Genomic DNA, 21,554 nt, shown 5'->3' with positions numbered 1-21,554 from the left:
CCCGAAGCCCCGGCTCGCGCTCCCGCCTGCACTCGGGTCGCCCCGCCTGCCCGACGGGCTGAAGCCAGTTGGCATGCGGAGGCGCCTCGCCTGGAGGACAATGTGGCCTCCGCTCTGGATGCAAACGCGCCTTCCCACGCCCCTGTGCCCGCCGGGCGCCCCATGGAAGGATGGGCTCCCAGAAGCCGTGGTCCATTGTGTAGGGGCCCTGACACCATTGCTGTGATTCCTGCAGAGAGGTGGGGTGCCAACATTTACAGTAAAGGAAATTTTAATAATAATGGTCACGATAACATCCGTCCCCTCTTCCAATAAAGAGAAGGGGTAAGTGAGGGATGGGGGAGTTTGAAGCCCGGGGAAGGATGCGAGGAAGGCAGCCCGCCAAGGTCCAGGTAGTCCAAGGCCGGCTCATACCTCCAGGTCTGTCATGAGGGTTTGTCCTGGTCGTGCAGCTCTGTGGCTTTGGTTTCCGACTCAGCGAAATTACCACAAGGGTCCCCCCAGGCTGTACACGTAGTATTGATCAGCATCGGAATCCTCGGACGAATCAGGCTTGCTGGACGAATTTCGCGGTTGCCCGGGCTGTTGAGAAATGGCCCGGGTTGTCAGCACGCGCCCAACCGCAAAGGTTACTTTTTTGCACAGAATTGGGAATGCAATGGCCAGACGTTGTCATTCAGGAGTGGGATAGGGGTTGTTCCCGCTCTTTCTTCCAGCTCCTTTAACCTTCCCAATTCATCTGCCCAGTCTCTGTCAGTGAGGCCAGGTCAATAAGAGGAAAAGAGGAAAGAAAACCAGCCAAGACATCCTAGAACCACTAACCCAACCACCCACCGCTCCCTCCCGCCCCTGAACCATCCTTCAGCGGCAGGATTCTTGCCTGTATTCCCTCCGTCCTTTGGTGTGGACACTGCCTAATGGGATGAGTTTCTCTGCTTTCGCTTTTACATCATGGACTTCTTGAAGATTGGGCCCAGAACTGTAAATATTTAGAACTTGCCTATCAAGGGCATTAGACACCAAGCAAATACTCTTTAAAATGAGAATGTTGTTAATGATGGTTGAAAATGTCATCCAATCCCTGTTTGTGGCTGATGCAAGAATGTGTGCATTTTTATATCTCAAAGTTGTTTTCCTCCCCCAAAACACAGCATCTATTTAAAAAACATAATTTTCCTTATGTAGTAAGTAAAAAATCCTGATTTATTTTTTGGCCAGAACTGTAGGCCGCCACTGGCCAGTGGGGCTCAATTGGTTAGATGTCACTCCATGCAGGGAGGGGTTGCTGGTTGGATTTCCAGTTGGGGCACATATCCTGGGTTTGGGGCTCAATCCCTAATCTCTAGTGCACGGTGTACAGGAGCCGCTGATCAGGGTTTCTCTCTCCCTCTCCCTTCCTCTCTCTTAAAAAAAAAAAAAATCAATAAAATTTTTGGGGAAAAAACTAAAAGCCCAATGTTTCCCGAAGAAGTCCCTCATATGAATTGTGTGTGTGTGTGTGTGTGTGTACTTTTAGTTTGCTACTGCACCACAAAAACAAGAGCAGGATGTAATGTCACTAATTTGTCAGGAATTGTGGATTTTAAAGAGGTACTGTGATTAAAAGAATTTGCTTTAGGGGAGGGGGTCAGGGAAGCAACTCAAAGAGAAAGGCAACTGTTGCCCAGAACAGCTGCGGGCGCTGGCAGTGGCATTGCTTGGCCAACTCCATGCAGCAGGAGGGATTTATTTATTTAACAATAGTTAATGATTCTCCCAAGCAACTCCCAGGGGCCCAGCGAGCAGTAACTATACTTTCAGGAAATCATCTACCCTTCCTCGAGGCATGTACCAACGCCACAGCAGAGGGAGGGCTGGCTGCCACACACTGTAATGGTCAGTGGACTGCCCAGCGTTCAATGCCCCCAAGTACCTCCCTCCACAGCCCGCCACCTTGCTGCCTTCCCATGCTTGAAATGCTCCAGAGGAAAGTTACCAGGCCCAACCGCAGAAAAATCAAGAAAAATGTATTCTATCTGGAAGACCACCATCCCATAGGCCTGGGAACCGAGGAGGGCCACCCACCCCATCCCATTAGCTACATTCATCAGATGAGCAAGTGATGCCCATAGACAGCACTTTGCAGAGTGATATCTCTATAGAACTGGTGGTTCTTGAATAACACTTTTATTTTAATGGTTAGGTTTTCTTTTTTTCTAATTCACATAACTAGCATACCAAACCCAGAGTATTGCGACTACAGGATGGAACAAAAACTAGGTTTACAGTTATGAGTATGCAAAACACAGTTTATTCTTATAGTATTACTTATTAATTATTGTATTATTTTCCATACGAACAAGTATTGATCTACTTTTGCCCCATCCTGCTTAATTACTTAGAATAAGGCTGAATTGTTGTTGTTTTAAGTTAATTTAGAGAAATCTTAATAGCCAAAAGCAACAGGATAGCAAAAGCAGTTGTAAGGTTTATATTAAATGAGGTGAAGTCAGTAGGTTACTTGCCAGAACTCTAAGACATAAGAAAAGTCCCATTTTTAACATACTGTTAAAAATTACTGGATAAAAATCCTAGAAGAATCCATAGGCAGCAAAATAGCAGACAATTTGTCGTAGCAATATCTTTACTGATACAGCTCATAGAGCAATGGAAACTAAGGAGAAATAAACAAATAGGACCACATCAAAATAAAAAGCTTTTGCACAGCAAAAGAAGCCATCAACAAAACAACAAGAAAGCCCATTGACCCCTAACCAGTTTGGCTTGGTGGACAGAGTGTCGGCCTTTGGACTGAAGGGTCCCAGGTTCAATTCCAGTCAAGGGCATGTACCTTGGTTGCAGGCACTTCCCCAGTAGGGGGTGTGCAGGAGGCAGCTGATCAATGTTTCTCTTTTATTGATGTTTCTAATTCATCCCTCTCCCTTCTTCTCTGTATCGGAGAACATATTAGTATTTGCCAATGTTATCTCCAATAACGGTTTAATCTCAAAAATGTATAGGGAATGCATACAACTTAACAAAAGGAAAATAAACAATCCAATAAAAAAAAATGGGCATAGGACCTAAATACACCCTTTTTAAAAGAAGACATACAGAAGGCCAAGAGACATATGAAAACATGCTCAAAGTCACTAATCATCTGAGAGATGCAAATCAAAATGAGAGTGAGGTACCATCTCACACCTGTCAGAATGGCTATCATCAACCAATCACAAACAACAAGTGCTGGTGAGGATGCAGAGAAAAGGAACCCTTTTGCACTGCTTATGGGAATGCAGATTGGTGCAGCCACGATGGAAAACAGTATGGCGTTTTCTAAAAAAAAAAAAATTACTACATTTGACTCAGTAAACCCACTTCTGGGACTATATCCCAAGAACCAGAAACACCAATCAGAAAGGATATAGGCACCCCTATGTTCCTAGCAGCACAATTTACAATAGCTAAGATTTGGAAACAGCCTAAGTGCCCATCAGCTGATGACTGGATTAGAAAATTGTGTTACATCTACACAATAGAATACTGCACTGCTGTGAAAAAGAAGGAACTCTTACCATTTGCAACAGGATGGATGGAACTGGAGAACATTATACTAAGTGAAATAAGCCAGTCAGAGAAAGATAAATCTCATGATCTCACTCATTTGTGGAATAAAATGAACAACATAAACTGATGATCAAAAACAGATCCAGAGACATAGAAGTATCAAATAGACTATCCAACCTATTTTGGAAGGTGGGAGGTGAAGGTATAAGAGATCAACCAAAGGACTTGTATGCATGCATATGAGCATAACCTCTGCTCTGGAAGGCCATGTCAGAAGGCATGGGGACAGTAGTTGCTGGGTGCCAGAACAGCCACATGAAAAGAGTGTGCCCCAGATGCAAGGCACCCATGTGGGACCCCAGAGGGAAGGACAGTCTGAGAACGTAATGCCTTGTTCGCAAGAGGCAGGACCCAGCCAATGCCAAGGGGAAATCTGGACAGTACAAGAGAAACTGCAATCCCCTTTGCAGTCTGCTTCCCACTGGAGAGCTGGAGACGAAAAATGTTCAGAGTGCTTTAAGGCAGACAGCTTCTCAGAACAGTCTACATGCCTTTGTCACTTGAATATAAATAAGGGATTACCCTTACTCCAATGCTAAGCACACACACACTAAACCCGCACTGCCACACCAACAGGCACCCCCACTGGCACTACCCTGGGGAGCCTCTGTTGGGTGAGAGGTAAAAAGATTCTTACACATCTCAGCAGGAAGTCTGTCCTTTGTTGACGGGCCTTCACCAGGTTCTCTGGTGCTGGTTTTTTCGTCCTCACAGCTAACATGGAGACACAGACAGCCAGGGGGTAAGTGCTTGTGGTAAACAGAAGCTCCAAGATTATGAACAAATGAAGTTTACTGGCTTTCTTGAACCTTTTAAAATCAATTGTTCCAAATCCTCCCCTACACTCTTACCGCACCCCACCTCTGCCACCACCACCACCTTCTCACGTTGGCTCTTTTCCAGAGCTGCATCCTCCCGTCCGTATTGACAGGAGAGGGACAATGAAGTCACACGTGGTGACTGGAGGGAGGAAGCAGAAATGCAAAAGACCATAAGGAGCCTCAGACTCAGAAAGGGATGAAAAAAATATCACAAGATCATAATTAAAATAAAGGCAGTCTGGCCAGCGTGGCTCAGTGGTGAGCATCGACCTACGAACTAGGAGGTCATAGTTCGATTCCTGGTTAGGACACATTGCCCAAGTTATGGGCTTGATCCCTAGGGTGGGGCGTGCAGGAGGCAGCCCATCAATGATTCTCTTTCATCGTTGATGTTTCTATCTCTCCCTCTTCTTTCCTCTCTGAAATCAATAAAAAACATTTTTTTTAAATAAAGAATTAAAAAAAGAATTGGTGAATCTTGGCAAAATGTACATGAAAATATATTTTAAAAATAATAAAATAAAGGCAGGGTATTGCTATAATGTGATGGTTTAGGGTAGGACTCACAATTTGGAGGTGCTGCAGAAAGATCACGAAACAGAATCTGGTGTGCCTGTGAAGAAGAGAGATAAAAATAAACTAGCCATCACTTTCCCAACCATAGAAATGTAACAAAAGACCTTTTCCAGCATTGTCCTCCCCATTCAAAAGGCTCTTTGGTACTGTTGCCAAAAGCCATTATAATAACAGACACTAACAGTAAAAGGGAAAGACAAAATTGAGGAAATTATTTATAAAATAGGATTGGCAGAAGAGTCCTATCCCAATATGCAAATAGCTTATACAAATCAATAAGAAGAGCTAACCATCCTAATAGGAAAATGGGCAGAGGAAATGAATACCATCAATGCTTACTATTCATGGATTTCATATTTGCGAGTTTGCCTGTTCATTAAAATGTATTTGTAACCCCAAGTCAATACTCCAGCACTTTTGAGGTCTTTCAAGGACATGCACAGAGGGGCAAACAATTTGAGTCACTTGACACACACCTTCTCAGTCAAGGTCGGACAACAGGACACATGTTCCCCTCTTACTGCAGCTCTCATGCTGTAAACAAGTGTTCTTGTTGGGATCTACTTAGTGCCCTATTTTCTAAATTTTTATGCCTTTTGTTCTTGACTTATTTGTTTAAACTGCCCCCCCCCTCAGTGCTGTCTAGAGTCCTCAGCACAAGAAGGCTGTGATGTGCCTAACAGAGAAATTACGTGTTATATAATCTTCACTTAGGCATGAATTATAGCCCTAGAGGCTGTATGTTCAATGTCAGTGAATCAACAATATATATTCAATAAGGTGTCTTTGCAGAGAAACACACATAAGACAAATTTATGTATTGCTCAGTTAATGACAATGTTGTGAGCAGAGGCTCATGGGAACCTAACCCTGCATTTCCCCTAGGAGCAATGGTGCGCCATCGGTTAAGCTCTCTACAAGTAAACCGTCATTGAGGAATGTTGGACTTACCACTCTGTGCTTGACATCAAGTGGCTTTTGAAAGGAACTGGTTATCTGAGGGAATAGTCCTGCATGCAAACAAAGAGGAAAAACCAGGCTTACACCCAGTGTTAGAACATAAAATGTCCTACTCTCCCAAGTGGGCTGTACCCACAAGCTGTACACACATCACTTATTTCCTTTTAGAATGTGAGCAACAGAAAAGTAAGAGTCAGGTAAGATGAAATTGTGACTAAGAGTTAATTCATAGTAAAAATTCTGGAGCTTTTGGTGGAAGGGGTGTAAAACATTTTTTGAATAATACACATTTCTTTTGATTTTTAAACTTATTTGTTTTGTGTGTGTGTGTGTGTGAGAGAGAGAGAGAGAGAGAGAGAGAGAGAGAGAGAGAGAGAGAGAGAGATTTATTGTTCCACTTACTCATGCATTCATTGGTTGATTCTTATATGTGCCCTGACCTGGATCAAACCTACAACCTTGATGTTATTGGGACAATGCTCCAACCAACTGAGCTACTCAGCCAGGGTGGTATGGTACACATTTCAATTTTATTTTAAAACTAGAGGCCTGGTTTCATGCACTGGAGCGGGGGAGGGTCTCTCAGCCTGGCCTGCCCCCTCTCACAGTCCGGGAGCCCACAGGGTGATCAGGGGAAGGCAATGCCCCCATCATAATATTGAGGCATTTGGTAGAATATGGAGGAGAGAGAGGCATTAGATTTTTTTGATTTTTTTATTTATTTATTTTTTTTTGCTAAACCTTTGCATGTGGGATTTTCACATTTATGACCATCTTTTGGGCAGCTCGGTCATTTTACTAACTGAGCTAGAAATGTCTCTCATTTTCTCTGTTTATGAAGAGGAAGGAACACCAGAAAGCTCACATATGTTGAAGTATGGTTAGCTAATGATTTTTTTTTTTCCCTTGTGAGTGCACAGTTGACAAAACAGAGCCCACAGTGCAACTTGACCTTGGCAGTTCCAGCTAGCCTTTTCAATAAGGACATTTAATGTTATCCCAGTTTGCTAGTGTGTATCCACATCCCTGCTTCCACTTCCGGGTCTTAAAACTGTAACCAAATTGGGCGATTTTGTGGATAAAAACAAGAGTGTTAGTAACTGCCAACATAGTCCACCTTTATGTATTAGGCCCTTCAACACATTAGGCCCTGGTAGGATGTTACATGTATTTGGTTTTTTAAAGAAAGTTGTCAGGAAAGCAAGTGTGGTTGGTGACCATGGCTCTTCCAGAATCGGAGAAGCCCAAGTCTGAAAGTATTCTTCTAGATTTTCTAACCAGCTAGTCCACCTCCTGGGTGTCTGTCACAGTACAGCTCACAGCTGTATTTGAGATTCTGTTTCTGTTTCACAGATTGGGGATAATATGACCTCCTACCTACCCTTATCTGAGTTCCTTGAAATTTTGAGTTTCTTGAAATGGAGCCTCATGAACACAGAACATAATGCTGGAAAGTGAAGACAAACTATATTCTTATCTTTCTGAATATGTGGTCTTACATTGTACGTACACAGAAGAGGAGACTTTAGATAAAAGATTATCAACACTTAACCTAGAGTCCACGATCACTCAGAGGAATCCAAGGTGTGTGCTTTGTTGGCTTGCACATTGTCCTTATAGATATTTTTCTGAAGGTAAGGGCCCAGAGCTTTCACCCGATGTTTTAAACTGCCTTAGAACCAGGAGATGCCTTGGACATAGAACTGCTAACCATTGGGAGAGACACAGAAAATCTTCTCTGACAGATTTCAAAGAATAAAGCATTAAATAATCTGTATATTAGGGTTTTAAAAAATTTTTCTGCAATATGGAATGGAATTTCTTAAGGGTGATAACAGTATTATTGTTCTGTAAGAGAACATTCTTACTCTTAGGAGGCTGGAGTATTGAGGGACATCCTGTCTGTAACTCACTCCCACTAGTTCAGCAAAGAAGTCTATACAAGCATCAATAGAGAGAGACTGAGATAAAACTCCATATAAACAAACTTGGCAAAATGCTCACAACTGATAAACCTAGGTGAGAGTAGGTGAATCTCTTTGTACTATTCCTTCAACTTCCCTATGGGTTAAAAAAAAAAAATATTTAAGTTGTGCGTAAAAGAGTAAGACATTCATTCATCGGCCTTAATTTCACAATGACAGGAAAAGAAGAGGTGCTATTATATTTTAAAGATGGCTAAAGCAAGGCAGGAAAAGATTAGGAGGACCGGCCAGCAACATCCCGATTGCACGTGAGCCATAACCAAGGACAGACCCAAAACAATGCTTTTGCCTTCTCTTCCTCTTCTCCCCACCTCACCCCAGCCCACCCCCTAGGCAGACATGGGGCCTCTTCACATAAGCCCACTGAAGTCACTGTGCTGCCCACCTCGGCGCTCCCTCTAATAACTTAATATGTAATACTTTCTACAGTAAGAAATTTTTTTTAAGATGCTCATCTTCGATTATAAAAGATATGGCAAAACTAAATTATTATTTTTTTTTTTTAAGAGAAAGTTCACATGCAAAGCACACACAGCCACCTCCTAGCGGAAGTGATGCTTGAACAGTAACGCGCTCACGGGAACAGATGGCATCTGGTCACCTTCTTAACAACAGGCTCGGCTGCCAGTGTCCCCTTGTGTCCAGTCTCTGCAGGGGATTTGGGAATGTTGCCTTAGACTCGGATATTTTCTGGCAAACACATTTAACCACTTATTAGATGGTTTCCCCTAATTCAAAATAGAGATTGCAAAACCAAGTTCCCAACCCCTGAGAGGGAGGTTGGTATTCCTGGGTCGGGGGGTTGAGGGGTCGCTTCTGGAATTCTCCGGAGCCTGCTGGCGGTCATCCGGCATATCTGTCACTTTAACGGGGTGAGGACCTCCGTCTCAGGCTGTTTATCAGGATTTCTAGATGTACTGGTGGCCAGTGGGAGCTTTTATTTTTATTTTTCCCCCTGTTGTTTAAAAGAAATATATGCACTTTCCACAGCAAGGCAGGCACATTAGTCAGAAAACAAACTGAAGCCAGCATCCGAAGGTCCCTTCGTTGTGACAGCCCCCACGCTAGCAGTGACAGTGGGAACCCCAGGGCGAGTGGGGCTTGTTCTAAGTCACCTTGTTCCCTCGCTGCATGGCCGGGCCGGCCACCACGCGTGTCAGTAGGAGGGAGGGGTGGGAGGGGGAGGGATGAGGACACGATCCTGTGAGGGCACTGGCCCATCGGGCCTCCCTCGTCCACAATCATCTCACAGGGGCAGCTTTCCTCGGTGAGCCGTGGAAGGCAAACCGGTGTGGCCCTGGGAACAGACAGCGAAGGCACACATGCCGAAGCCTGGAGAGCTCTCTTCCGCCCTCACCAGAGTGCACTGGGAAGGCCTGGGCCAGAGGGCCGCAGTCAGTGCCCACCAGGCAGCGGGTGTGGGAGGCCCCCAGCATGTGGTGGGAGTGGGAAGTGTGGAGCCTTAGGGGAGAAACAACTCAGCTGACAGTGTGGAGTCACTCACACACACACACACACACACACACACACACACACACAGATGGATGACAGCTAGGTTTCTGTTTTGGGGAGAAGCGTCCATTTGGGGTCTCCCCTGGTCTCTGTGGAAGAGGTGAGTGTTTCCTGGTGACCCCACTTTTAGGCTTCATTTTCAAGTTATTAAAAGAAGCCACTGGAACCGGAACTGGAACAGAGTGAGCAGAAGGGAGGAAAGGCACAGCATGAGTCTGGGAAGGTCGGCAGGTCACATTCCCCAAAGGCCTGCAAGGCCGTGCTGAGGAGTAAGGGTTGATGGCAAGTGCAACAGGACACAGAAGCCACATGGACGTGGTCAGGCCTTAAGGTCCCCCTGTGTGACGGCATAATTTCCGGGGTGGTCTGGCGAGCTCTTTTTGCTTTGAGAAGTCTTTCGAGGTTTGGAGAAGGCTCCACAGAGAAATAAAGAGTGGGGATAAAGGGAGGGAAGGAAAGGGATATTAGAAATGGACACAAACGCTCTTGAAGTGACATGACAAACCATATTGATGCTGCCTCCTAGAATCTTGCTTGGTTCTCGTCCATATCCTCCTATCACTGTCATCCTTGTAAAAGGGTATATGCCGAGCAAACAGCTCCAGGGAGCTGCTTCAGACCCTTGGTTACCTGTAGTCAGGGACTCTCCCAAGGAGATCTTACACGTATTGTCATACGACTCCAAACCTCTTCCCGGGCACATACTACATCTCCTGGACTCGCAAAATAAAAGAGGCCCATGTACCCTTTTGCAAGGGAAAACCAGGCTCGTCTGAGTGGGGTGCCGTCGTGGGACACAGGGATAGCGCTATGCACAAGAGAAGAGACGGGGTGGGCCAGTGAGTGCTGCCCCAGCTCCGCTACAGCCTGCATTGAGCCGCGCTCTTCATAAATCGCTCCTGCTGGAGAGAAGCTTTGGAAGCGAACACAATTTGCTAGAATCTATTTTTGCAATAGTGTAAATGAAAAGTTGAATGTTTTATCAATTTCTGTTTGTTGTACTATAGTTTTACGACACTTGGCTTTTATCGTTATTAGCTATTGCTTCATTCTTCTTTGAATATAAGAGATGAGCATGTGCTGGGGCCATAGGAGGGAAAAGCCACAAACAAATAAATAAATAAATCGAAAGAAATCGATGGGATGCAAAAGGAAAGCCACCTTTGTGGAGGCAGAACAAATATTACTGATTGTCTGGAAGGCAGTTGTGAGAAGAAATTTGAGAACTTTTTGCTATGATAACCTCGAGAATCAAACATAAGCCCTGCTCATCTGATTTGCATATCTATAGGAATAGAAACATTTCTACAAAGAGACCAGCAACAGACCACTTTCCACCCGTGGTTAGCAGATTTATAAAGTTGGCCTGTATTGATAATTTGACCCTTGGCTTCATGCTTTAACTCCTTTCATTAGATTCAAGTTGATCATCCAAACATCAAACAATGAAAATTGAAAAAAGGACAAGGAGCCCAGCCAGTGTGACTCAGTGGTTGAGCATTGACCTATGAACCAGGAGGTCATGGTTAGGTTCCTGATCAGGGCACATGCCTGGGTTGTAGACTCAGCCCTCAGTGGTTGGAATACAGGAGGTAACCAATCAATGATTCTCTCTCATCATTGATGTTTCTATCTCTCTCTCCTTTTCCCTTCTTCTCTGAAATCAATAAAAATGTGGGGGGGTTTTCTTTGTTTTGTTTTGTTTTAAAGAAAGAAAACAAACAAAAGAAGCACAAGGAGAAGTTATCTTGTGGCCAAATGACATAATTCTGCCTTGATACATGGTCACCTCTTAATGAAACGAGTACAGTAAGTCCTCACTTAAGTCTGTGGATATAGGGTCTGAACCTTTAAGTGAAACGATGTATAACAAAACCAATTTTGCTGAAGGCTGATTCACACAAGCAAGAGTAAGTTCCTGCAGCATCTCATCAACGTTATAAGGAAACGACATTGACTGAAACATTATTTCAGGACCTGCTGTAGCTATCATTTAAGTCAAAATGACCATTTGAAAAGAGTGGAAAAAGTGATATGGAAGAAATCTATTAAGAAGTCACCATTATGAATATATACACTTATGTCATTTCCTCCTACCAACACTTCACCATAAAAACGGGAGAGGATAGGAAAACGAAGTCATTCTTGTCATAGAGAGGTAAATTACTGCTTTTGCTGCTCGTGTGACTTCCCTTCTAATACTCTCCTCCTTCCCCCATCTGACGGTGGGACTCTCAGTTCCCCAGGGCTCAGGTGATCAGCAGGTTAATCAGAATTCTGAAGGGCACAAATAGAATATAAATGTAATAGGATTGTACTTGGCGCTACTCAGATCAGATGCGCTGTCACCTCGGCTTACAATGAATGATGTGACCGGGCTGTTTAATTTCCTGGACCCCAGCTCAGTCTTGTCTCTCAACGATGTAGTGTGTTCCAATTTTATGTTCATTACCGCAAAGGGGAGGAAGTAAGTCTTTCCTGATTTTAACAACTGCACAAATGGTTAGCTGTCGTGTCCTTTTTTTTTTATTTTTTTTGCCTCAACAAACCACAGAGGAATGCATAAAACCCATCTCAAACATGCTAGTCCCCTAAAGTCCCATCTCATTAGGAAAGCCAGCAGAACAATGACCATCCCAGGCAGCGGCTATAAACCTTCATCTCCATTACTTGAGAAAACCCCATAGGGCTGCAGGGTAGCTCTTTCGCACTCTCCCCTCTCCCAGTACACACATACCTCTTCAAGCTTTAAATACTACAGCAAAAAAAAAAGTATTTCCAGAAAGTTTCCTAAAGTGCTACACAATCCTCATTTGAAATGACTTTAGTCTTATTAAACCTTCAAAGATGTAACCCTGAGAGGCGGAAGCCATATGAGAAAAGCCTCTTCCTCAGAATCAGAGTGTGTAGCGGGATGGCCAGCTGTTTCTGGGCAGTGTGTGTAGCTGGTATCAGGAGGCGCTGCCCCTGGAGGGATCCATTTCTCAACTCCTTGGCATCTAGGTGGAGCCAGTGACTACTTGTCACATTGGAGTGTGAGTGAGAGAGATGCGTGCCACTTCCACCTGCCAGCGAGAGACAAAGAACTCTGGGGCCCCAGGGGATGGTGGGACCCCCAGATGAATGAAGTCTGTACCCTCAAATCCCCATGTGGAAGATCTGCCTGCAAAACCTCCACATTTGCCTTTAAATAAAGAAAAGAAAATTTTTCTTGTTTTAGTCCCTGGAATTTGGAGGTTTACCTATTATGGCAGCCAGCATTACCTTAATTTAACTAAGACAGGGTGGAGGCAGTTATAGATGAGCAAATATCATTTACTAGCTGGTGGTGTATAGCTTTGTCTCTCTTTTCCGTTCTCTGATGCAGCCAGGAAAGCTCAGATTACATTACCTAGAGCTCCATGCTCTGGCACAGTTACATTTGGGGACTAATTGGAGGAGGAAAAGGTTTTCCTAAAGTAACTGTCATTGTTTTAAGAGTGACAGACCCAGAGTAGAATATATTCGTTTTCCTTCTGAAGACACCTTGTCTGTCGTCGGCAAATGGAAACCACATGGACTCAAATCAAGAACCTAGAAGTTACAATGAGAGCAGCCCTGCCCCAGGCTCTGCTCAGACTGATGGGCTGCACCTACCTTTACCACCTGCAGTGTTGTGGGGACCATCCCTGCTGAGTTTGGGACCGCAGGCAGAGGCCCTTGGCAATGATATCCTGAAGAAAGCAAATAGAAGAAACAAGTTGCAAGTTTATGGATTTATAAGTCACAGCCTATGGACTGAAGAGGGATTCCCATTTAATTGCTGAAACTTTTGCTTCCTCTCATCCCCTTTCCACACTCCCAACCATAATCCTGTATTCCTCTTAGGTCAACCCAAGTTTGACTTTTGTTACACAGGTTCACTGGTGCCTCATAATCAGAATTTCTAAAGAGAGTGGCTTAAAAATCATCATTTTCAACAAATAGATCATTCTCATGATCAAACATGTGCAGGAACCATTATTCTCAAGAACTATCAAGGAGATGAGAGTGGTCAAGTTTCTATGCCAAAACCCCTGCTGTTTTTACCAAAGTTTTGCAGATTTCCTTAAAAACAGTCCTCAGATTGTTGCACATCTTTGGTTAATCTTTTTAAATTTCTTTATTGATTATGGTATCACATAATTGTCCTCATCCCCCCATCCCCAATCCAAACACTTCCCCACGTATTCCCCTACCCTCCTGTTGTCTGTGACCACTTTGGTTAATTTTGAAAGAGATGATTTTGACAATATTTTTTCCAAAGTTTTTCTGCTTTTATGGAGGATTACATTCTGGAAGTCCTGTTTTTCACAAGCTATTATTATTATTATTATTATTATTATTATTATTATTATAATAAAATGAACATAACATAAAACTTACCATTTTAGCCCCCTTTAAATGTACAATTTAGTGGCATTAAGCACATTCGCAGTGTTGTGCAACCATTACTACTACCATCTGCAGAACTTTTTATCATCCTCAACCGAAACTCTGTGCCCCTTGAATGATAATTTCCTGTTCCCTCCTTTCCAGCAGCCCCTGGTGACCTGTATTCTACTTTCTGTCTATATGCATGTGCCTCCTCTAGGTCCCTCCTACAAGTAGAAGCATGCGAAATTTGTCTTCTGTGTCTGGTTCTTTCCTTTAGCATAATGTTCTTAAGGTTCTATAAACATGCAAGTGTAGGGTTTTGTGCAGACAGAATTTTACAAATCAGTGAAGTAAATGCCTAGGAGCATGACCACCAGATCTTACAGTGCGCCTGTGCTGTTTTGTGAGAAACTGCCACCCCTCTTCTATTTTTTAAAAAAAATATATTTTTATTGAGTTTTTACAGAGAGGAAGAGAGAGGGATAGAGAGTTAGAAACATCAATGAGAGGGAAATATCAATCAGCTGCCTCTTGCACCCCCACCACAGGGGATGTGCCCTCAACCAAGGTACATGCCCTTGACTAGAATTGAACTTGGGACCTTTCAGTCGGCAGGCCAACACTCTATCCACTGAGCCAAACCGGTTTCGGCCCCTCTTCTATTTTTAACCATCGTCCCCATTCTTTTTCCTCAAAGCACATGCGGTGTGTTTACCTGGTGGGTGCTCCCTCACCAGACTGTAAACTCCATGACGACAAGGGCCATGGATGTTGTCATCACAGCCCAGCCCCAGCCCCAGCATACAGCCTAAAAGACCATACACAAATGTAGGATCTTAAAGAATATTTGATTTATGAATGAATATGAATAATTTAATAAATAAAGCATCAAGGCCTAAAAATTGATCCTGGTGCCATCCTTTTGTCTTAGGAATTCCAAAAGGCAACTTTTCCCTCATTTTAACCTCGGCAGACAACTAGAATCCATACCAATATTCCATAGCAGCATAAGTTTTGTACTACACTCACCTCCACGCTACCAAAAAGCAGGAGCTTTTTTTCCCCCTGCATAGTTATGAATTTTACATATTTGCTGTAAAAACTGGTTCAGAACCAAATGACTACCTTTCCTCCTTCTTGCACAATATGGGTATTCAATGTATGTGATGAAAGAAATAAAGTATTATGCATTGTATACTTTAATATATTCCTGACCTGACATTTTAAATGATCAGTCACTTCATATTTTATTCAGTAATCCCCCTTGGACCATTTGATTTTATAGCAGTGTAAAAATGTCTCTTCACGGCCTTCCCAAATTTTAATCAAACAGCTTTTGCTCCTAACTTAAAACATTTGTCTTTGGGTCTAAAATTAACTAAGAGAAAGATTTAAAAAAAATTTTTTTAAAAAGCAAACTTAAATTATAACCAGCACTTTCCCAAATGAGCTGAATCTGCCCTCCATCTTCATTCATAACCTTGCCATGGCTTAGCCTGTAACAGAATAAGCAGCCATGCTGCAAAGGATATATTTACATTTCTGAGGCTCCAAAAACAAATAAACCTCGTGTGCTTGTGTTCTTTGTGGTGTGCAATGTTACAGGGCACCTTGGTTGGAATGATTTACATAATGATAGCACTCTCAATAAGAAAGAAGTTCCAAGTTCTGGACATTTTCACCAGCTACTTCTGCATTTTTTTTCTATTTATTAACTATTTCTTTCCTATTCTGATAGCAGCTTTCAAACGATCTATCGATACTTGGATACCAGCTTTCAAACTACTTATTTTCAGAGAGGACCCCAGCAGTACTAGAAAGATTCCCCAATCTGGCCAAGAGATGCCTTGAAATTCATAGAGTTAGTCAAGGTGCTTCCCAAATTAACTGAAGTATTAACATACTTGAGAGCTACTGTATTAGAGACGCAGAGACTGTGGAATAAACCAGACAAGGACCCCAATCAGAAAGCATTTCTGAGACATCTGAGCTTTAAGCGTTGTTTTGATCATTTGAAGAGCCTTGGACGGCAATATCACTAATATTTATTAGGGGATTATGTGAGTGAGTCTTCACATCTCAAGTTAGAGCCAATAACCCAACTGATTTTTCAAATGGATTTCCAGAATTTGGACAAGAGAGTTGACAACACACAGAGGGTCATCTTTCATCATGAGTCCTTGTGTTTTCCCACATGTCCATGTGTGTTTCCTGCAGCTCTGATTACACTGGGGATTGAACACTCCTTACCCTCTGCCACCTTCCCTCCAGCAAATGCTTTCCCCACTTTCCAGATCAGCTCAGCAGAAACCTGCTTCACTGAGATCTTTCTCGCAACAGCCCCTCACTGATAGCATCTCCCTCCCATATGCTAGTTACTTATCTCTGTGGTTTCAGTTACCATATTAAACTGAAAATACTTTTTTTTTTTTTTTTTTTTTTTTTTTTTGGTGGGCCTCAACATAGGGCTTGATTTATAGCAAACATTTGGAAACTGTGTTTTGGGCCCTCAACACTGCAATTATTGGTAGATGTTAGCAAGTGGAGAGCAAAGGAGGATTAGTCAACTTTCTTCCTGCTCTGGAGGAATTTCTCAGCTAAAAGTGGTAAAACTAAGCACCTCTTTGCTGAGCAGAGGACACTACCTACAGTTTAATAATAAAATACTTATACTTTTATGTTTTCAAGAGTACATAGTAATAATTTTACAAGCACTAAGCTGAAGACAATCATCATTTCAGCTGATAACTGACATTTAGGCTCTTCTCCCCACTGACATTTACAGCAGGAAAATACGCAGAAGTTTCTCCCAGGTTTACAATACCCTCTTTCTCTAACAGCATTCTTGTCTATTATAGTGACATATTCAGGTGCAAATTACAAAGAAATCTTACTGGCGACACTCAGGCTTCTGCTTTCCTGCTTCCGAACAAAATTGGCCACTTGCGGATTTATCCAGTTCTTTCCTGCGGTAACTGCCCTTGTAGGTTGTCAGAGAAGAATCTGACCATTTCGTTTCCTTCTGCCAAGATGCTCCAGCCTTGCGTCTGATCAGGTCAAACTCCTGAGAAGTAAGAGGGCTAAAGGGCAGAAGGACTTGTGGAGTCAAGTAGAGAAAGTGCGACATGGCTACGGATGGCCTGCTCTGGGTGACTTTTCAGGCCCTCTGCATTACGAGGAGTTAATTTCCTTTTAGTGGCAAGAGGTAATTGACTGGCTCCTCAAAAGTTGCCAAGCAACAGATTCCACAGACATTCCTGCCCTCATGCCCCCCAATTTTAACTAGCAAATTTGTAAGTTATTTAACTTTCTGGCCTTTGTTCTTCCAAGCAATATATATCGCTGCAAAGTATGGCAAAAAAAAAAAAAAAAAAAAAAAAAAACAGGTGGCAACCACTTTTATAAATAGAACGGTAAATCTTAAAGCTGGTGGTTGAAAAGGTGGGAACAAGAGATCATAGGGCAGTGCCAAGCATTCATTTCTTCTAACGGGTCTGGAAGCAAACATGAACTGCTTGTGATGTAACAATAGCAGGTGACTCAAACTGTTTGTGTCACAGAGCGATGTGGTGCTTAGGCTGGCTGCACACAAGGTCGACCCAGGAGCTGTTAAGATAAGCAGCAGCTCAGGCCTCACCTCTTCCCAGCCCTGAAGATTCTGATCTAATTGGCCTGGAGGAGGACCCTGGCGTTGGTATTTTTTAAAAGCTCACTCTGGAGGATTCTGAAGGACAGCCAGGGTTAAGAATTCAGGTCATTGAGATGTCACTGTGAACCTTTCTTAGGTTGAGAGATCATGCCATTCAATCTTGTATTCACATGATTTCCTGTATCCATCATGAATAATTACTCTAAATTTGGTTAATATGTTTGCCTATCTTTCTCCACATTCACAAACAATCCACTGGCAAATAGTGCCTCCCTTCTTTAACCATCTCTTGGAGCAGTTCTCAACCCTTGTATTTATTCATGTAACCGGTGGAATTCTTATAAAGACAGATGTCCTGCCTCCCCTCGATCAGCCACTCTGAGCGGATCCGTCATCAGCGCTAAGAACAAAGAATCTCCACAGGGGATGGGATCAGCACCTAAGGGCACCTTACACATTTTGAGGACTGAGCCCTACTTTCACAAACCACAGGTCTGAGGAAAAGCCCAAAAACTAGCGTATTTATATTGTTACACGTTCTGATGCAACTGATCTGTGAATATGAGGAATACTGCTCCAGGAGCTGAATCTAAACAGCCTTCCACAGCGAGGCTGACACACCATAGGGCATGTTTCTTTGAGAATAGCATTATTTGCAAATAATTGCTAGTACAATATTTAAAATGAGGGCCGGAGCCTGTTTGGCTTAGTGGATAGAGCATCAGCCTGTGGACTGAAGGGTCCCGGTTTGATTCTGGTCAAGGGCACATACTGGGGTTGTGGGCTTGATCCCCAGTATGAGGTGTGCAGGAGGCAGCTGACCAATGATTCTCTCATCATTGATGTTTCTCTCTCTCTCTTCTCCCTTCCTCTCTGAAATCAATAAAAATATAATTTAAAAAAATAAAATGGGTGCACTTTGTGTAATTTTTTTTTTTTTTAAATAGGAATTTATTTCCTCAACTTTGAAGTTTGGCCCATGGCATCTTTGCCCTACTAGGATTAGGTAGGTGTTGGCACGCCCAGCTGCATTTGCTCATAGAGTTGAAGGCAGGGATTTCTTTAGAGATCTCTTGGAGGAATCTAGATGTAACGAGAAGAAGATGAAGATGAAGAGTGAAAGATGAACGAAATGGACTGATCTCTCTTTTTGGCCCACCCAGTGTTAGGTAGCAACTGCTTGTGTGCTTAAACCTTTAGCCATTTGGGCAAAAATGGTGGTTTTAAAGAAATCTCTTCTAGTGATCTATATTGTTTTGAATCAGGAAAATAAATAGAACACATTATGTAAGATTATTTGTAGAAAATATTTTAAAACTTTTCCTTCTTATATTGTGAGGTAGTTTATAAAAATATGTAGTGTAATAAGCTCTTTACAAAACAAGTAACTGTACTTTACTATAACTTACCACATTTCTGGTCCTTTATATTATTTTTATTTCTTTTCCCCGAATCAATTACAATATCCTTTTTACAATTAAAACCTCAAGAATCAAGAGTAGTAAAATGTAACAATTTAAGTGACAATATCTAATATTGGGTATGGATGGAATTAGAGCTCGGCTCATCAGTCTATTAGATATTGAACAAGTCTGTTAAAATGACTTACTTAGACTTCAAACTAGAGAATAGAACAGACTAAATTTATTTTCATAGGTATTACTTTAGAATGTCCTAGAATGTTAAAGGCCTTTGTAAGTATATTATAGGTATTTTTTAGAACATCCAAGAATTCTGAAGGCCTTTGCACTCATTCTTGGCTCTCATTTGATCAAATGCTTCACTTCCTTGTCTTGGTCACTGGTATTCAGCGCTGATTCATATGGTCTGACTTCCAGGTTGAGAGTTTGCACTAGAAACTTCCTTTTGTAACTGAATATGTTGCTGAGTCCCTGGTAGGTTAAGTTTGAAAAATATCTAATAAAGAACTCTGTATTGTGAATACATTTAGTGAAAATAGAAGTTTTCAGAGTGACCTCATACCCAATACCACCAGCAGGTGGCATACATATCACCTGATTGGGAGGAGGAGCCGGCCTTGACCAGGCTTCTGTCTAAACTCAAGGCAATTACACCAATAGAGTGTTAACAGATATTAATTAAAAGAGTGTCAGGGTTAAGTTTCAGACAGTTGGAATACACATGTTTCTTTGCTATGGAACTTACAGTCTTTACTATTTCAATGTTCATAGTCAGTCTTTTGAAGGGACCTAAAAAGTGCATCATTTCCTAAACAGATTGGACCACACACCCCTTTTGTGGGGTGGGGAGCATCTTGGGGTATTGCTGTTCTATGGAACAGTCCATGAACTGAAAAGGGTAGAGGTTTCTACCACTAGGACAAGGGCTGGTGTGTCGTCTATGGAATTTACTAGGTCTTGACCAGATCTCCAGCCCTAACCACTGACAGCCTGGCAAGAGGTTGGATCAAACAGTATTCTTATTTTTTTTTTTTTAACTGAGACGTAACATCAAACAGTAAAGTACACAATTACACTGATTACATGTGTGTACATCCATGAAACTACTACCCAGATGTATCATTCTAGTCCCTTTCCAGTCAAAACAGCATGTTCACACACACACACACACACACACACACACACACACACACACACACAATTTCAGTTTCTATCACCACAGACTGGACAGTTCAGGCTGCAAGCTGTGGAGGCATAAAAGATTATGGTCATCAGGCAATACATTTTCTTTAAGAGCTGTTTTCTAATCCATGTAATAGATCACTAAGCAAAGAGTTAGGAGAAGTAGGCTTGAGTCCAAGTCATACTGGCTGCTTAAGCAAATCACCTCACCCCTCTGAAACCCACTTACCCACCCAATAATTTGTTCTGTGGTGGAAATATACGTCATGCCAGCCCCACCCAGGAATCTGAAGAAACTTGGCCCTACAAACTGCTCCTGCAGAATAGGAAGGAACTGTATTTATACTTCATTTACCCCCTGGTACAACCCACCACAGATCTCCCTCAGTGACCTCTGTTGCTTCCCAAAGATAAACAGACCCATCCTATTTCTGTCATGAATTTGAAATTGGGAACCAAGAAACTATGAAGTATTAAAGTGCCAACTAGAGTTGTACAATATGAGACAAAATTGGAGCAGGGAAGGCCCTCATGACTTGTGTGTTTTGGTACATATTACCAACAATTAGGTTAATAATTAGTCAACCCTTCCCCTGAAGTTCACGTTTTATTTTAGTATGACAGTGATTTTTAACTGGTGTGTTGCAAGAATGCAAACCCTGACTACTTAATCAGGGGCACTGACCTCTTTTCCCTTAGGTTGGCAAATAAAAAAAAGACAAAAGCCAACACAACAATAGACATTCGGTGTGAATAAATACCTATTCTCCTTGTCAGATCAGCAAAAAACGTATTTTTTGGTGTGCCACAGAATTTTGGCAATTAGTTTATGTGTGTTTTGAGCTGAAAAAGATTGAAAATCGCTGGTATAACACATCAATAACACCTATTTATTTATACCTTACCTTATTTCAAGTATTTGGAGACTGAAGTATTTGCAGTAGACGTTTGTTTTGCCTGCCTGGCATTCTACGCTATTCTGTGACTGACACCCCACTTATTTTGAAGACTGGGTCCTTCCCCAGCTCCAAGTGTTTCCTGTCAATCACAGCACCCCACACACCGGCCATGGAGACGGGGCCTGTGACCTTTCAGGCAGGCTAGTCGAGTGCTTCCCTGGGTGTGAGCTTACTTGTGAACCAGTGAAGAACCTCTGGAACTTCCAAAAATACTTGGGAGAGGACTTTCCAAGGGACTGCGACCCTTTGTAATGTGAGGGAATCCCAAGTCAGCCAAATGTGAGTGTAAAAGCTAATGTGACTTTATTCTTAAGAAGAACGTGTTGATCATTGGGTTCCATTTGTAACAGGATTTGGTACCTGAATATGAGCCTAATAAATAACTGTCGTGTCATCCATCATGAGATATCGCTCTACAGAACTCTAAGATTGGCCAGAGCTCTGAGAATGCAATCACATGATGTCCTCTGTGTTAGTTAAAAGCAACA

The 21,554-nt window shown here is 42.5% G+C and overlaps 1 protein-coding gene across 1 annotated transcript; it reads right to left on the bottom strand.

The window, feature by feature from the left end:
- Positions 1–3,816: 3,816 nt before the first annotated feature.
- CUNH4orf51 (chromosome unknown C4orf51 homolog) lies at positions 3,817–17,171 on the bottom strand. The gene is made up of 6 exons (XM_036424401.1): positions 16,750–17,171; positions 13,097–13,173; positions 5,955–6,013; positions 4,985–5,040; positions 4,244–4,319; positions 3,817–4,035 (listed from the first exon to the last, which is right to left on the bottom strand). The coding sequence occupies exons 1-6, from the start codon at positions 16,980–16,982 to the stop codon at positions 3,817–3,819; spliced, it is 720 nt and encodes a 239-aa protein (XP_036280294.1). The 5' UTR covers positions 16,983–17,171.
- Between the last annotated feature and the right edge of the window lie 4,383 nt (positions 17,172–21,554).

Source organism: Pipistrellus kuhlii, unplaced genomic scaffold (assembly GCF_014108245.1).
Source record: "Pipistrellus kuhlii isolate mPipKuh1 unplaced genomic scaffold, mPipKuh1.p scaffold_m20_p_8, whole genome shotgun sequence".
In the NCBI taxonomy this organism is placed as follows: domain Eukaryota; kingdom Metazoa; phylum Chordata; class Mammalia; order Chiroptera; family Vespertilionidae; genus Pipistrellus; species Pipistrellus kuhlii.
The sequence above is the reverse complement of the archived record's forward strand: the minus strand, read 5'-3'. Positions and strand labels throughout refer to the sequence as shown.

What these genes read in the sequence shown, in the direction of transcription:
- CUNH4orf51 (XM_036424401.1), bottom strand. Translation starts at nt 16,982, where the DNA reads ATGTCGCACTTTCTCTACTTGACTCCACAAGTCCTTCTGCCCTTTAGC. An exon ending in CAGAAGCCTGAGTGTCGCCA is followed by an intron (nt 13,174 to 16,749) that starts GTAAGATTTCTT and finishes TGCTTTCTTCAG; the next exon opens with GATATCATTGCCAAGGGCCT. An exon ending in TTGATGTCAAGCACAGAGTG is followed by an intron (nt 5,041 to 5,954) that starts GTAAGTCCAACA and finishes TCTTCTTCACAG; the next exon opens with GCACACCAGATTCTGTTTCG.